At 38.5% G+C, this 16,974-nt stretch overlaps 1 protein-coding gene across 2 annotated transcripts in view; it reads left to right on the top strand.

Annotated features, from left to right (window-relative positions):
• UBR1 (ubiquitin protein ligase E3 component n-recognin 1) overlaps positions 1-16,974 on the top strand; it is a 161,861-nt gene that overhangs the window by 46,424 nt on the left and 98,463 nt on the right. For both annotated transcript variants that reach the window (XM_024349144.3, XM_063794833.1), the window contains exons 11-15: positions 1,527-1,625; positions 3,071-3,228; positions 9,475-9,574; positions 10,676-10,804; positions 14,583-14,763. In XM_024349144.3, the coding sequence (XP_024204912.1) occupies positions 1,527-1,625; positions 3,071-3,228; positions 9,475-9,574; positions 10,676-10,804; positions 14,583-14,763 (667 nt within the window). The remainder of the gene's footprint in view (positions 1-1,526; positions 1,626-3,070; positions 3,229-9,474; positions 9,575-10,675; positions 10,805-14,582; positions 14,764-16,974) is intronic.

The following is a 16,974-nucleotide window of genomic DNA, read 5'->3' as shown; positions in this document are numbered from 1 at the left end:
CTGCACTCTAGTCTGGGCAACAGAGTGAGACTCCCATCTTAAAAAAAAAAAAAAAGTTCGTTCTCATACGTTATATAAATATTTTCACAAATGTTATTTGCTAGTATAGAAACAGCATTCTTAGAGAAGAGATAGGTGGAAAATGACCCACTGACCCAGAGCAAAGGGAGGTTATCACATTCACATATGCATTCAGTCTTCCTAATCATTTATTTGCCTGTTGGTAAAATTACAATAAGAATAGAAGTGACTAATTGAAAAGTATAGCAGGAAAGAAGAACAGATGTGTATGCTAAAGTGGGGGGCAGGAATTAGGTGGCCAAGAGTTCTACTTAGTTTTTGGAAGCTAAAACATAAGGCTAAAATTTACAGCTTTTTAATGTTTTATTAATCTATCATGTATCTCTTACCTTACTGTATCTTTTTGTCTATCTACCAAATTAGATTGCAAGGGTATACAGATCAAGGACTCCTTTGAATCTTTTATTTTGCCTTATATAAGGCAATCATACTTGCCAGTCATACTTGTTGATTTCCTCTGGTTTTGAGTTGCAGTCAATTCTGTAAGACTTAAGATAGATATAGGACCCAAGATGGAATTGGAAGCAGAGAAAGAAATAATGATTGTTGTAGGCAAATGACACTGTGGGATAAGATACCTGCATTACCTGGATTTTATATGCAGACTTAAAAGTAACTAAGACATTTGTTGTATGTCTTATCCTTCAGCAGTGATGGCAACTCAAGATGTTCTCTTCTAAAACTCTTTAGATATAGAATATTGGACCATATGTGTGATCTGAAATGAAATTTTGTTTTCTTATACAAAAGCTAATCTCCCTACTTAGATGATTTTTTTTGTACACCATGGTTACCCCTTAAACTTTGTAGGAATTCTGGAGGGTAAAGTATCTAACTTAAAGTAGGTTAAGTATCCAACTTTGTGCCTTACACATAATAGATGCCTATTATGTGACTGAGTATATTCCTATTTTTGTTCTCCCAGTATATCAGGGTTGTTTTGCAGCTGTTATGTACCAGTATGGGAAAGAAGTTATTTGCAGCCAGCATCCATTCTGTTTAAGGCTGGATTCAATCTGATTGGTTGGTTTTTCTGGGTCATATCAGTTGTTAAATACTTTGAATATATTCCCTGCCCAATACCATTAGAGTGGAAGCTGCTAAAGATTGCCCCAGATTCTGTTTGGAGAAAGGATAAACTATACCATTGCAGTCCTCTGTTTTTTTTTTTTGTTTGTTTGTTTGTTTTTTAACCTATGTGTATGTTTTAATAGTTTCCACTTCTATCTCTGCTAAATTGAGTAGGTGAATTTTTACTTGATTTGTTGTTTGTTATTCTCCTTCTAAGATATTTTTGCTGATCATAATATCTTGCCTTAATAAATAGGAATTATATTACTTGACATTTTATAGATAGAAACAAACCTGCAGCAGTTATTAAAATTGGGATTTTTTAAAGGTCTTTAGTAGTGATTTATAATTGATTCTCTACTTATATATTTCAGTATTATAAACAACTGCAGAAAGAATATATCAGTGATGATCATGACAGAAGTATCTCTATAACTGCACTTTCAGTTCAGATGTTTACTGTTCCTACTCTGGTATGTATTGATTATTCCTTTTCAGTCTTTCTAAGTAAAACTTGTTTTGCTTTGTAAGAATTCCACTTAATGTTGAATCAAATTAGAACAATGTTAGAATCACTAAGTTGGGCTATGTGAATACTTTAGTGCTACCCAAGGACTAGTTAACTAGGCGCTGCCTTGGTTCAGATGTCCTCGTCAATGCAGATGACACCTAGAGCTGGTTTCTTACTTTCTGGAGTAACTTATGAACACTGCCTTTTCAATACCAAAAATATTTTATTTTTAAGTTATTGTTTGTAGGCAGATAGAATAAGATAAAACTAAGAAGTGGGAGGGTGTGCCTGTCAAGCATTTGGGAGAGAGGGTGCTACATAGGCCTGGGAGGAGAGTGGAAGATTCTGCTTCCTTTGTATACCACTTCTTTTTCTTTGTTTTTTGTTTCTTGAGACAGAGTCTTGGCTGGGTTGCCCTGGCTGGAGTGCAATGGGACGACCTGGGCTCACTGCAGCCTCCGCCTCCCGGGTTCAAGCGATTCTCATGCCTCAGCCACCCAAGTAGCTGGGACTACGGGCATGCACCACCACGCCTGGTTGATTTTTGTATTTTTAGTAGAGACGGGGTTTCACCATGTTGGCCAGGCTGGTCTCAAACTCCTGACCTCAGGTGATCTGCCCGCCTTAGCCTCCCAAAGTGCTGGGATTACAAGTGTGAGCTACCGCGCCCAGCCCTACTTCTTTTCTTGTCTGGAATTAGATAGTTATCCAAACTTGGTTAATTGTTTCTACTTTACCTTTTCAAAAGGATGGAGAGGAGAGTTTAGATTGGGGTAAGGAGGAGATTTCAGAATAGATCGTAGTGTGCTAGAAGTCATGAAGTATATCTTTGTTATACTTGCTCATTGTGTGATTTTTTTTTTTGAGATGAAGTCTCTCTCTGTCACTCAGGCTGGGGTGTAGTAGCACGATCTCGGCTCACTGCAACCTCCGCCTCCTGGTTCAAGCGATGCTCCTGCCTCAGCCTCCTGAATAGCTGAGATTACAGGCATTGCCACCACACCTGGCTAATTTTTGTATTTTTTGTGGAGATGGGGTTTTGCCATGTTGACCAGGATAGTCTCGAACTCCTGAGTTCAGGTGATCCGCCTGCCTCGGCCTCCCAAAGTCCTGGGATTACAGGCATGAGCCACCACATTACTGATGATAAACATTTATCTAGATAACCTGTCTAATGGGCTTGGAGTATCCAGATAGGTGTTGTCCAGTTACTGAGGAGTAGGGAATTTTTTCTTTTAGAAAATAACTTCTTAGTAGTTGCTATTCAGTGAAACTAAGGACTATGTTTAACATTCAATAACAAACATTTATTAAAAATGACATACTGACTAACCAAATGAATGAATAAATTAAGTCCATACCACAATGAGTTAATGCTAAAGAAAATATTCTTGAAATATTCCGCAGGCTCGACATCTTATTGAAGAGCAGAATGTTATCTCTGTCATTACTGAAACTCTGCTAGAAGTTTTACCTGAGTACTTGGACAGGAACAATAAATTCAACTTCCAGGGTTATAGCCAGGACAAATTGGGAAGAGTATATGCAGTAATATGTGACCTAAAGTAAGTTGTTCAAGTCAAAAGGTGAGGGCACCTGTTAAACTCAGTGTGCTTATTTGCTCTGTCTTATAAGTAATCCTGTGATCATTTTGATTATCCAGAATTCTCTTTATAATGATGGCAAGTACAAAGAACTGTTACTGCCTCGCGTTAATAAATGTCTTCAGTGAAGGCTTCTTATTGAGTTGTAAAACCTGGTTAATAAAGAAGGTATTGAGGAGAGGCCTGTTACAGGAACTTGGGATCTCCTGGGGTCACCAAATGCATTGCCATTGTAATTACCATACTTTTCATTCACTTCCACTCACACACTTTGGTTCTGTCCTTCCTATATAGTCTCTTTGTGCATAGTTTCAGACAATCTATTGACATAAATTTCTTTCTTTTTTTTTTTTTTGAGACAGGGTCTCGCTGTGTTGCCCAAGCTGGAGTGCAGTGATGCAAACATGGCTCACTGAAGCCTCAACCTCCTGGGCTCCAGTGATCCTCCTGCCTCAGCCTCCCATGTAGCTGGGACCACAGGCACGTGCCACCATGCCTGGCAAATTTTTTATTGTTTTGTAGAGACGGAGTCTCACTTTTTGTTGCCCAGGCTGACTTGGACTCCTGGGCTCAAGCAGTCCTTCTGCTTTGGCCTCCCATAGTGTTGGGATTACAGTCATGAGCTACTGTGGCTGGCTGTTAACATTTTTTTAACTCCCTTTTTGCTATACAGTTGATCCTCCATATTTGTGGGTTCCACACCTGTGGGTTCAACCAACCACAGATTGAAAATACTCCATTTTTTAAAAATTGCCAGGAGGCTGAGGCAGAAGAATCACTTGAACGCAGGAGGTAGAGGTTGTAGTGAGCAGAGATTGCGCCACTGCACTCCAGCCTGGCAACGGAGTGAGACTGCATCTCAAAAAAAAAAAAAAATTGCGTCTGTATCAGACCAGCCTGGACAACATAGTGAGACCTTGTTTCTACAAAAATAAAAATAAAAATTAGCCAGGTACAGCAGTGCAAGCCTGTATTCCTAGCTACTCAGGATGCAGAGGCGAGAGGATCACTTGAGCCCAGGGGTTTGAGGTTACAGTAAACTGTGATCATGCCACTGCACTCCAGCCTGGGCAACAGAGTGGGATCCTATCTCTAAAAAAATAAAATAAAGTTTAGTAAATTATTATATTTTATCTTCAGTATAAGTGGAGATGGTAGGTAAATTCAGTAGTGAATCAATATATAGCCATTGTAATTGAAATTTGTTTCTCAGCCAAATTATGCAAAACTTACATGTTGTACAAAACAAAAACTCCTAATGGCAGTACTTAAAGTTATTGTTAGGTCAGTGAATATAGAAAAAAAATCTCTCTACCATGGCTATCATTACTGTGAAGTATTATAACTGAGTTATTTTTATATCCAGTTAAGTGGTGCATAATCACTTGTTTTATCATATTTTATGAGTCTCTGACTATAGCTAATCTCTACGGTGAATAATTTAGAGCCAGCACATCCCTAAATACCTACCCTTATAGTAGAACTTTAAGGTGTCTAGTTTGGAAGGCAACTTTAAATCTTCTGATGCTTACAATTCCTCCCCTCTATCCCAACCTAAATATAGATATCTCCAGTGACCAGGGGAAGGGAAAATTAACACCTGTTCTGCAGGTACTGTGTAATTCACTCTCATGAGAATCCTGTGAGATTTATTAGTAACTGCTATGTGCCAAGGAGCTTTGCTTATCTTACCTGATTATATTCTTGCACTATTCTTAGAAGGTACTTGATATAATCTTACTTTGTAGATTGTAAATATTTGCCTCAAGTCACAAACCTAGTAAGTGGCAGAACTGAGATTTGATTATAAACACCGTTTATCTGTAAAACTCATGTTCCTTTCACTATGTCATGTAGCCTCACAGGATACATAAACAACAACACAAAATCTACTCTGAAACCTGGCCTAACACACCAATCACAAAAACTCTTTATTTAGCAAATAATTCGTGTTCATTGCTTTCTCAGTCTCTCATTGTAGAAATTCTGTAGTCACATCTTACTCTTTCCCTACATATTTATTTACTAATTTCCCCTGAAACCTTGCTTTTAAATTAGTTAGCAATAACCACACTTAATGTATTTTCTTTCCCAGATAAAGTCTAAATTCTGTCAGAATTTGTAGGTCTTCATAGTTTAGCTTTGTGTTTATCTGACTGTACCTCAGCATGAAATAAGTTTGTTGGTACTAGTAGGTACTCTGTTCAGCCTGCCTTAGGAAATTTTCATTCTCTCAAAGCAGCACATTCCAACTTTGGATAGCTTCTTCCAACTATTAGAAAGTTTCCTATTGTATATTGAACTCTTGTCTTTTTTTGTAGCTTTTATTTTCTGGTTCTAGTTCTCTCTTTGTCCATTCAGAACAACTTCAATTCTCATTTAACTTGAAGAAGTATTTAAAGGCAGCAGCCATACCTGCCAGGTCTTTTCTACATTGAGTTGCATTTATTTCTTTAACTGGTCCCATTTCATGTTGGTTAAAATTCCTTCTAAATCATTGTCCTTCTCTACTGAACCTGTTCAGGTGCAAGTATACCATTTATGTGCCAAGAAATGAACACGGTACTCCAACTGAGATCTGCCTAGGAAAACACAGAAGGGAGGGATTGCTACCTCTCTTATTCTAAAAAATTTATGTCTATTTAGTTTTGTCACTTGCTTTTTGGGAGGTATCTCATGGGGTACTTTGTTTCTCAGTTGCTAATTTATTGTGGAAATGCAACTTAGAAAAGAGATGCAGTTGAACCTTGGTGCTATTGAGGAACAATATTATTCTTTTATTACTCTAACCTATTCCTTTGTTCCATTTCCAGAAAGTATAGCACACTCTCAAACCAAATCACTCCCTTACTGTCTCACCCTGTCCACACTTTTCTCCCTCTTTTCCCATAGCTTTTGCCACCTATTTTTATCTACAGACTTCTTTTCCTTCCCTTCCTTACCCTTTTGTTTGTTCCAATCCCTTATATCTTCTTTAATTGGTAAGTCATCTATAGAGGTTGCTCATTAGCTATGTGAGATTGTTAGAAACCAAAAATGTAAATTCTCTTCTAGATCAGTGCTTCTCAGATTTTAATGTGAATGCAAATCATCTGGGGAGCTGCTTTTTTTTATTTTTATTTAACTTTTATTTTGAGTTCAGAGGTACATGTGCAGGCTTGTTACATAGGTAAACTTGTGTCATGGGGGTTTGTTGTTAAGATTATTTTGTCACCCAAGTATTAAGCCTAGTACCCATTAGCTATATTTCCTGATCCTCTCCCTCTTCCCAACCTCAATCCTCTGATAGACCCCAGTGTGTGTTGTTCCCCTCTATGTGTCCATGTGTTCTCATCATTTAGTTCCCACTTGTAAGTGAGAACATGCAGTATTTGGTTTTCTGTTTCTGCGTTAGTTTGCTAAGGATAATGGCCTCTAGCTCCATCCATGTTCCCAGAAAAGATGTGATCTCATTCTTTTTCTGGCTGTATAGTATTCCATGGTGTATATGTACCAAATTTTCTTTATCCAGTCTATCACTGATGGGCATTTAAGTTGATTCCATGTCTTTGCTATTGTGAATGCTGCAGTGAATGTATGTGTGCATGTGTCTTTATAATAGAACAATTTATATTCCTTTGGGTGAATACCCGGTAATGAAATTGCCGGGTTGAATGATATTTCTGTTTTTAGGTCTTCAAGGAATTGTCACACTGTCTTCCATAATGCTTGAATTAATTTATGCTCCTACCAACAGTGTATGAGCATTCATTTTTCCCTGCAACCTCCCCAGCGTCTGTGACTTTTTACTTTTTAATAGTAGCCATTGTGACTAGTGTGAGATGGTATCTCATTGTGGTTTTGATTTGCATTTCTCCAATGATCAGTGATGTTGAGCTTTATTTCATGTAATTGTTGGCAGCATGTATGTCTTCTTTTGAAAAGTGTCTGTTCTGTTCTTATCCTTTGCTCCCCTGCCCCGCTTTTTTTTTTTTTTTTTTTTAAGACGGAGTCTCGCTCTGTTGCCCAGGCTGGAATGCAGTAGCACTATCTTGGCTCACTGCAACCTCAGTCTCCTGGGTTCAAGTGATTCTCCTGCCTCAGCCTCCCGAATAGCTGGGACTACAGGCACATGCTGTCATGCCTGGCTAATTTTTTGTAATTTAGTGGAGATATTTTAGTGGAGACGGGGTTTCACCGTGTTGCCCAGGGTGGTCTTGAACTCCTGAGCTCAGGCAATCTGCCCACCTCGGCCTCTTAAAGTGCTGGGATTACAGGCGTGAGCCACTGCACCCGGCCTCACTTATTCATTTTTTCTTTTTTGTAAATTTATTTATTTTCCTTATAGATGCTGGCTATTAGGCCTTTGTCAGATGCATAGTTTGCAAAAATTTTCTCCCATTCTGTTGGTTGTCTCTTCACTCTGTTGATAGTTTCCTTTGCTGTGCAGAAGCAAATCATCTGGGGAGCTTCCTTAAGTTCAGATTCTGGGGCTGATTGCGTTGGCTCATGTGCTTTGGAAGGCTGAGGCAGGAGGATTGCTTGAGGCCAGGAGGTTGCAACCAGCCTGGGCAACATAGTGAGACTTTGTCTCTACAAAAAATAAAATTAGCCAGGTTTGGTGGCACGCGCCTGTAGTCTTAGCTACTGAGGAGGCTGAGGCAGGAGGATTACTCGAGCCTGAGAGTTTGAAATTGTGGTGAGCTATGATTGCACCACTGCACTCCAACCTGAGCAACAGAGTAAGGCCAAGTTTAAAAAAAAACGGGGGCAGGGGAGCTTCTTATTCAGCAGGTCTAATTAGAGCCCAAGATGTTGCCTCTTTAAAGAGCACTCAGGTGAGGCTGGTGCTGCTGGTTAGTGGACCACACTTTGAGTAGTAGTGCTCTAGAAAGCAACAAAACATGAATGCCATTTGTTCAGTGTGGCAGATTTTAAACTTTAATCTTTTTTATCTTTTACTTTAAAAGAAAGATTTAGATGGTAATTATTGAATTAAATCTTTATAAGTTTCTTTGATGATTGTATTTTTAATGTACATTTGCATGTTAATGGGTATCTAAAGAGTGAGAAAAATTAAACCACAATCCTATCTTTGCAGTTCAAAAAAAATGTATTTTCTTTGTTGCTTTGTCTTTATGTACCTACATTACTTCTTTTTTTGTGTGTCATGCTGTCACCCAGGCTGGAGTGCAGTGTTGCGATCTCGGCTCACTGCAAGCTCTGCCTCCTGGGTTCACGCCATTCTCCTGCTTCAGCCTCCCGAGTAGCTGGGACTACAGGCACCCGCCACCACGCCCAGCTAATTTTTTGTATTTTTAGTAGAGACGGGGTTTCACTGTGTTAGCCAGGATGGTCTCAATCTCCTGACCTCGTGATCCACCTGCCTCGGCCTCCTAAAGTGCTGGGATTACAGGCGTGAGCCATACATTACCTCTTTTATACATTATTTTAGTGTTTAACATTGAATTTCTGTCTACTGTATGTATCTGTTTTTCCCACTATACTATGAACTTCAGGACAGGTGTGTCCATGTTTATGTTCCCAACACCTGCAATATAACAGGAATTTATTCTCATTGGTCAAGTGCAAAATAGTATTTTATACTTGTTAATAATTACTTCCTGATAACTCATTTCATGATAAACATTGTTCCCATTGTATATGAAACCAGTCATTGTCTTTACAGCCAAAAGAAATATTAATCATACAAATTATAGGCTAAAATGAGTTTGTTTATCTCTTGAAACTAGTACATCCTGATGTGCAAGTCAAGATGACAGGTGCTTACATCCTTCTTCCAAGTTCTGGGTTATGAAAAACTGGAGGTAGAAAATCTGTTCCAAATCTCCTGAGGCTGAAACAATTTCAGCTGGCCCTTTGGCTGATGGGTGTGAACAGTTCTAGGGAATCTGTACTGTGGTTGTCCAGAGTTAGCTGTGACAGGCTTGGTCAGTTCTAGGTTCACTTAATCAGACTAACCTCTGAGAATGTAGTGTGTGAAGTCAGGTTTAGCTTGATATCTGCCTCTTCTAGAGCATTCATGTTTTACTGGTTGTATTTAAAATAAGGCAGAGTAAATAATTCTAGCTCTACTCAGAGCTTCTAATTATTGTGAGAAATTAGAATCCATAATTTTTATAAATCAACATTGTCTATAACCCTGAGAACCTTAAAATTATCTCAAAATAGATAAATGAAATATTTCTTTCTTTCTTGAAACGATAGGTATATCCTGATCAGCAAACCCACAATATGGACAGAAAGATTAAGAATGCAGTTCCTTGAAGGTTTTCGATCTTTTTTGAAGATTCTTACCTGTATGCAGGTATGATCATTTTTCTGTACATCAGTAAAAGAAATTTATTTTTAAAAATTGAACCGCAGTCTTTTTAAAGCAGATTTTGGTTTTAATACAAGAAAGAATTTATCTAGCAAAGTAGAAACAAGATTTAAACATTGACTCACTCATCCTGTTTTGATAAATCCTTTTATATACCTTAGTTTACTATTGCTACTTTTTTTTTTTTTTCGAAGACAGAGTCTCGCTCTGTTGCCAGGCTGGAGTGCAATGGTGCAATCTCGGCTCACTGCAACCTCCGCCTCCCAGGTTCAAGCGATTCTCCTGCCTCAGTCTCCCAAGTAGCTGGGATTACAGACATGCGCCACCACACCCAGCTAATTTTTGTATTTTTAGTAGAGGTGGGGTTTCACCATGTTGGCCAGGATGGTCTCAATCTCTTGACCTCCCAAGGTGCTGGGATTACAGGTGTGAGCTGCCACGCCCGGCCTGCTGTTGCTACCTCTGTTAATGTTTGCTGAATACTTACCATGTGATAAATGTGTAGTAAGCACTTTTCATGCATGATCCCTTTTGAGCCTTATAGCAATCTTATTAAGTAGTTACTATTAATATTCTCCTTTTAATGTAAGGGTTACTTGCATGTGCAGCAAGCACAACACATATTTTTTTGGCTCCCTCACCCTTATGGAAAGCATGCACAGTTGTTGGGTGATGAGGTTAAGGTGCTTGTTTTCATCTTGACATCTCCTAAACACTCTTAATTCATCTACATTTAGTATCTTCACTTGTTAGCTTCTAATACTTCTTTAGAGTCTGACTTTATGCCCTTATCAATTGACAAGAACTGCATTTAGGAAAAAATCTCAAAGGATCCATTTAGTAACCAAGCTTAGAAATAATTTGCCCAGGGTCACACAGCTAGAAATACCAGACAGAGCTGGGCTTTGCGGTTAATGTTCTAACCCTGAGCACATACCTGAGAGCTGGGAATTGAACCCATGCATTCTGACCCAGTGTAACAACCATGTTAAAATGTTATGAATCCTGACAGTTTTATATTTTGCCAAGAGCAGAGCAAAGAGAGAGGGCTCAGATAGGTATATGTTGACCAACTTGTAATTGCAGGGAATGGAAGAAATCCGAAGACAGGTTGGGCAACACATTGAAGTGGATCCTGATTGGGAGGCTGCCATTGCTATACAGATGCAATTGAAGAATATTTTACTCATGTTCCAAGAGTGGTGTGCTTGTGATGTAAGTAAAATTTGTTAGTAGGATCAGTGCCTTTTTAAGTTCTTAGTAATTATTAATAGTATAGTTTTATGTTGCAGCTTCCTTGATGTAAAGTTTTTATTATTTATAGTAGCTTTTTACATATTTGAATTTCTCTTTTTAAATTTAGGGGGAAACTGTATATACTTGAGTAGAAAATGTGCCCTGTGGTAGTTTTGCTTATTTTGGGGAATAGCAGGGTTTATACATGTGTATGTATGTATTTATACACGTTTATTCCCTGGAAAATGCATATTAATAATAATATAATTAGGACCATAGTAGACTTTTAAATATTCCAGGAATGGAGAGGGGTAGATTATTCATTCAAGAGCTTTGTTGTATGTGTTAGTTTCAAACTATAGAACTAATGTATTTCCTTAAGCAGCAATTTTAGACCATAACCGTCTTTAAATATGTAATCCCACCCTAGATTCCCTTTAAGAATGATGACCTCATTTATTTATTTTCTGAGAAAATTGCTATTATCTAAGTTAAATTCCCTCATCATCTCTGCTTTCTCTGTGTCTGTTACCATAACCTATTCAGTGACTAAGTTTTTCTGCGTCTTCACTATTGGTCTTTTCCTTTTTGTCTCTTTCTAAGTCTAATGCCTCTACCTAGGCTCTTGGTTCTGACTTATATTACTTTTTCCTGGAGTTAGCTTCCTGAATTATCTGGACTTGTGTTTCCTACTCTTTTAATCAATTGTCTATAAACACACAGGACTCGCTTATTTTTAAAAACAACAATAATAAAAGCCTCCTTTCTTGCCTTTGCACCCCTGTGAACTATAATCTCTTCTGCTTCACCACCAGCAATTGGTCATAGGTTCAGAGTGGCAGCCATACTCACAAATGTAGTAGACTTTAATCTAGCACTGTAGCTTTTTAGTACAATCACCACAGGAAATACTGTCCAGCAAGCACAGCATGTATTTTTTAGCTTCCCTCACTTTTATGGAGGGCATGCACAATTGTTAGGTGATGAGGCAAAGGTTTCATCTTGACTTCTTCCAAACCTTCTGAAGTCATCTACGTTTAGTATCTTCACTTATAGCTCCTAACACTTCTTTACAGTCTGGCTTCTGCCCTTATCAATTGACAAGAACTGCATTTAGAAAAAAATCACAGAGGATCCATTTGGTAACCAAATTCAGAGGTCTTTCCTTAGTTTCCATCTTCCTTGAATTATCTGTAGCATTGTATTTTCTTGAGTACTTTAACCGTATTGAAACTTTGTTTCCCTCTGGTTTTCACAAACAGGCATTATCCTAATACATTTATTATCGATTACCTATTTCAGTTAGTGATTACCTTTTTTTCTAGTGCCTTCTGCCTGCTAAACGAGACATTCCCCAATATTCTCTTTCTTACAGAAATATGTTTTCACAAGTACGTCTTCCTAATTGTTTGTGATTATTTTCTTTGCCGTCTTAGGGCAATTAGCTTGTCCCATTTACATGGTATTTAAAATTTTTTACTTTGATGGTAAGTGTGTATGTGTGTATATCTTACATTCTTTTCTCTTCTCTTGTATTTCTACCACTTAGTTGAAAGTTCATAGGGATGATTCTCCTAAGCTACAGTGTCACTTCTGTTTGTGGGCCAGACATTCCTGTTTAGATCTTACACGTGTGTGTGTGTGTGTGTGTGTGTGTGTGTGTGTGTGTGTGTGTATGTTTTTAGAGACAAGGTCTTACTCTGTCACCCAGACTGGAGTATAGTGGTGCTATCATGGCTCACTGCAGCCTTGACCTCCTGGCCTCACATGATCCTCCCACCTTAGCCTCCAAAGTCGCTGGGACTACTGGCACATGCCACCACACCTAGCTAATTTTTAATTTTTTTATTTTTTGCAGAGACAGGGTTTCTCTGTGTTGCCCAGGCTAGTCTCAAACTCCTAACTTCAAGTGATTCTCTTTCTTTGGCCTCCCAAAGTGCTGGGATTATAGGCATGAGCCACCACACCTGGCCTCAAACTCAAAATATTTTAAATGGACCTGTCATCATTTCCTTCTACTTCCAACTTGCATTTTCTCATTTTGATTATCTTTGTTTTATTAATGACATTACTATTAAATTCATCCATATGGGAAATCTCAGAGCCACTGTTTTCTATATGTTCAACATTAACTGGTGTTTTGAAGGGAAAAATGTTCTGGGTTCACGTAAGATTCAGAAATGTCAGGTTAAACAAAAAGAGGATTTTTTTTTCTTTTAAAGCTACTGAATTTCTTTCTTTCTTTTTTTTCCTTTGAGATGGAGTCTCGCTCTGTCACCCAGGCTGGAGTGCAGTGGCACGAACTTGGCTCACTGCAACCTCCGCCTCCTGGGTTCAAGCGATTCTGCTGCCTCAGCCTCCTGAGTAGCTGGGACTACAGGTGTGCACCACCACACCCGGCTAATTTGTTTTGTATTTTTTAGTAGAGACGGGGTTTCACCATATTGGCCAGGCTGGTCTCAAACTCCTGACCTCGTGATCTGCCCGCCTCGGCCTTCCAAAGTGCTAGGATTGCAGGCGTGAGCCACTGCGCCCAGCCGCTACTGAATTTCTAAAACCCTTTAGTTAGTCAGTATGCTGATTTCTGAGAGGGATGTTTCCAAATCATCTGTTTTGACCATGGAGTTCCTTTTTCAAGATTAAATTAGAAACATTATCTTAAAAGAATGGTCTTTAACGTCTCTCTTCCTTCTGTATTCACCCAGATTTGATTCTTCCTTATCTCAAATATATTTTATAATCCTAAATTATTTTCTATGGGTTCATTCTTTTTTGTCCTGACGGCCCCACCCTAGTTCAGACCCTTATCACTTTACTTTATAGTCATCTTCCTGTTGGTTTCTTTGTCTACTAACTTTATCCTCTCCAATCTACCATCTTCAATGACCCACATTAATTCTTCCTGAAGCAGTGTGTTGGCTACATTATTACACTGCGGACTCCATCAGTGTATTCACATGCCTGTGCCAAGGCACATTTCCAGTTCAAATGCTTGTTAATTTCATCCATAAATTCTTTCATTTTATCTACTCTTTATTCTCCACTGCCTGAATAGGAGTTGTATTTCTCTTATTTTTGTCTTTATTTATTCTGTATCTCTGCTTAGAATGCCATCTTCTCCTTATCTTTCCCCATACTTAAATTCTGCATATTCTTTTATGGCCCATCAGAAGCTGCTTTCACAAATATGTCTTCCCAGTTCTTTGTGATTCTTTTTTTTCCCGCCTCTTAGAGCAATTAGTTTGTACCATTTACATGGTACTTATTTTTTACTTTGATTATAAGTGCATATATAGGTATATCTTATGTTTCCTGCAAGTTTGCAGATCCTGTGGAGGTAGACTTAGTAATACATAGAACAATTTTCCACTCATATTTAGTAAATATTTATTGAATGATGCATGTTATGCTGGGCATGGTGGCCCACACCTGTAATGCTAGCACTTTGGGAGGTCAAGGTGGGTGAACCACTTGAGCCCCGGAGTTCAAAACCAGCTTGGCCAACATGCGGAGACCCTGCCTCTACAAAAAATACAAAAACTGGGCATGGTGGCACGCGCCTGTAGTCCCAGCTACTCAGGAGGCTGAGGTGGGAGAATCACCTCAGGTGACTGAGCCCAGGAGGTTGAGGCTGCAGTGAGCTGTGATTATGCCACTGTACTCCAGCCTAGGCCACAGGACAGGCTGTCTCAAAAAAAAAAAAAAAAGTGTTAAAGTAGAAAACTTGTCAACTTTTTGTATCTTATTTTCCTCTTAGGAAGAACTCTTACTTGTGGCTTATAAAGAATGTCACAAAGCTGTGATGAGGTGCAGTACCAGTTTCATATCTAGTAGCAAGACAGTAGTACAATCGTGTGGACATAGTTTGGAAACAAAGTCCTACAGAGTATCTGAGGATCTTGTAAGCATACATCTGCCACTCTCTAGGACCCTTGCTGGTGAGTGTTTGTTTTTTCTTTTTGCATATACCTATTAGCTTTCTTTCTAGGTATTCATTTAGTAGAATCATTTCTATTTTTGTTCTGTGCTCAATATGTACAGACATGCTCAGGTCAGATACTGCAGTTAAGGGCTGTCACTGTCCTTCAAGGAGCTGTCACCAGAACATCTATTTAAAGCTGCTTATTTACCTGGGCTTTGTTTTGTCTGGGTCAACTTATGGATCCTTACAGTATATACTTAAGGACTAACGTGGTAACTCATCTCCCACCCAAATTTAAATATAATAAAATCTGGTTGCTGGTTTCTAAACCTCCTCTCTGACCAATTTCACTGGTGTATTATCTGTATCATTCTGTATCATTAAAAGGAAGAAATCATAGATTCTCCTTAATCATTTGCATTTCCATGTAAATTGGCCATTCATTTGTCAGGGTTTTTAAAAAAAAGCTTTATTGAAGTGTATATATTTCTATTTTCAATGATAAAATGTACATGACATAAAGCTTATCATTTTAGCCATTTTTAAGTGTACAGTTCACTGGCACTAAGTATATTCACATTTTCTACAACCATCACCACCATCCTTCTCCAAAAGCTTTTTATCTTCTAAAAATGAAACTTCCAAAACTGAATAGAATAATAATTTATTAAACAATTATTATTACTAAACAATACCTCCCCATTGCCTCCTCCCCACACCCGCTAGCAACTACCACTCTGTGTCTATGAATTTGACTACTGTAGGTACCTATTACAAGTTGACTCAAACAGTATTTGTCCTTTTGTGACTGGCTTATATCACCTAGCATAATGTCCTCAGGTTTATGTTGTAGTACATGTCAGAATTCCCTTTTTTTTAAAAGGCTGAATAATATTCCATTGTATGAATATACCACATTTTGTTCATCCATTTATCCGTTGATGGACACTTGGGTTGCTTCTACCTTTTGGCTGTTATGAACAGTGCTGTTATGACATGGATGTAGAAGTATCTCTTCAAGTCCTTGCTTTCAGTTTTTTGGGTATATACCCAAATGTGGAATTGCTGGATCATTTGGGAATTCTATGTTTAGTTTTTTGAGGAACCATCATAGTGTTTTCCTTAGTGGCTGTACCATTTTACATTCCCACCCGCATGCACTAGGATTCCATTTTCTCTACACCTTGCCAACACTTGCTATTTCTCCTTTTTTCCCCCCCAGATAATAACCGTTCTAATGGATATGAAGTGATATCTCATTGTGGTTTTGATTTGCGTGTCCCTAGTGATTAGTGATTTTGATCAGCTTTTCAAATGTTTGTTGGCCATTTGTATATCCTCCTTGGAGAACTGTCTGTTCAAGTGCTCTGCCCATTTTTTAATCTGGTTTAATTTTGCTGTTCAGTTGGAGTTACTTATATAATTCTAGATATTAAGTGTTCATCAGATACGTGATTTACAAATATTTTCTCCCATTCTGTGGGTTGCCTTTTTACCCTGTTGATGGTCTCCTTTGAGACACAGGAGTTTTTGTTATAGTTGAATTTATCTATTTTTTTCTTTTGTTGCCTGTGCTTTTGGTGTCATATCCAAAAAACTCATTGTCAAATCTAATTTTTTTTTTTTTGTTTGTTTTTTAATTATACTTTAAGTTCTAGGGTACAGGTGCACAACATGCAGGTTTGTTACATATGTATACATGTGCCATGTTGGTATGCTGCACCCATTAACTCGTCATTTAATGTATAGGGGGGTCCCTATACATTGGGGGCCCCTCCCCCAACCCCACGACAGGCCCCGGTGTGTGATGTTCCCCTTCTTGTGTCCAGGTATTCTCATTATTCAATTCCCACCTATGAGTGAGAACATGCAGTGTTTGGTTTTTTGTCCCTGCGATAGTTTGCTGAGAATGATGGTTTCCAGCTTCATTCATGTCCCTACAAAGGGCATGAACTCATCCTTTTTTATGGCTGCATAGTATTCCATGGTGTATACGTGCCACATTTTCTTAATCCAGTCTATCATTGATGGACATTTGGGTTGGTTCCAAGTCTTTGCTATTGTGAATAGTGCTGCAATAAACATACGTGTGCATGTGTCTTTATAGCAGCATGATTTATAATCCTTTGGGTATGTACCCAGTAATGGGATTGCTGGGTCAAATGGTATTTCTAGTTCTAGATCCTTGAGGAATCGCCACACTGTCTTCCACAATGGTTGAACCAGT

The sequence above is a fragment of the Pan troglodytes genome, chromosome 16 (assembly GCF_028858775.2).
Source record: "Pan troglodytes isolate AG18354 chromosome 16, NHGRI_mPanTro3-v2.0_pri, whole genome shotgun sequence".
Lineage (NCBI taxonomy): Eukaryota > Metazoa > Chordata > Mammalia > Primates > Hominidae > Pan > Pan troglodytes.
Note: the sequence above shows the minus strand (reverse complement) of the source record. Positions and strands in the feature narration are given on the sequence as shown.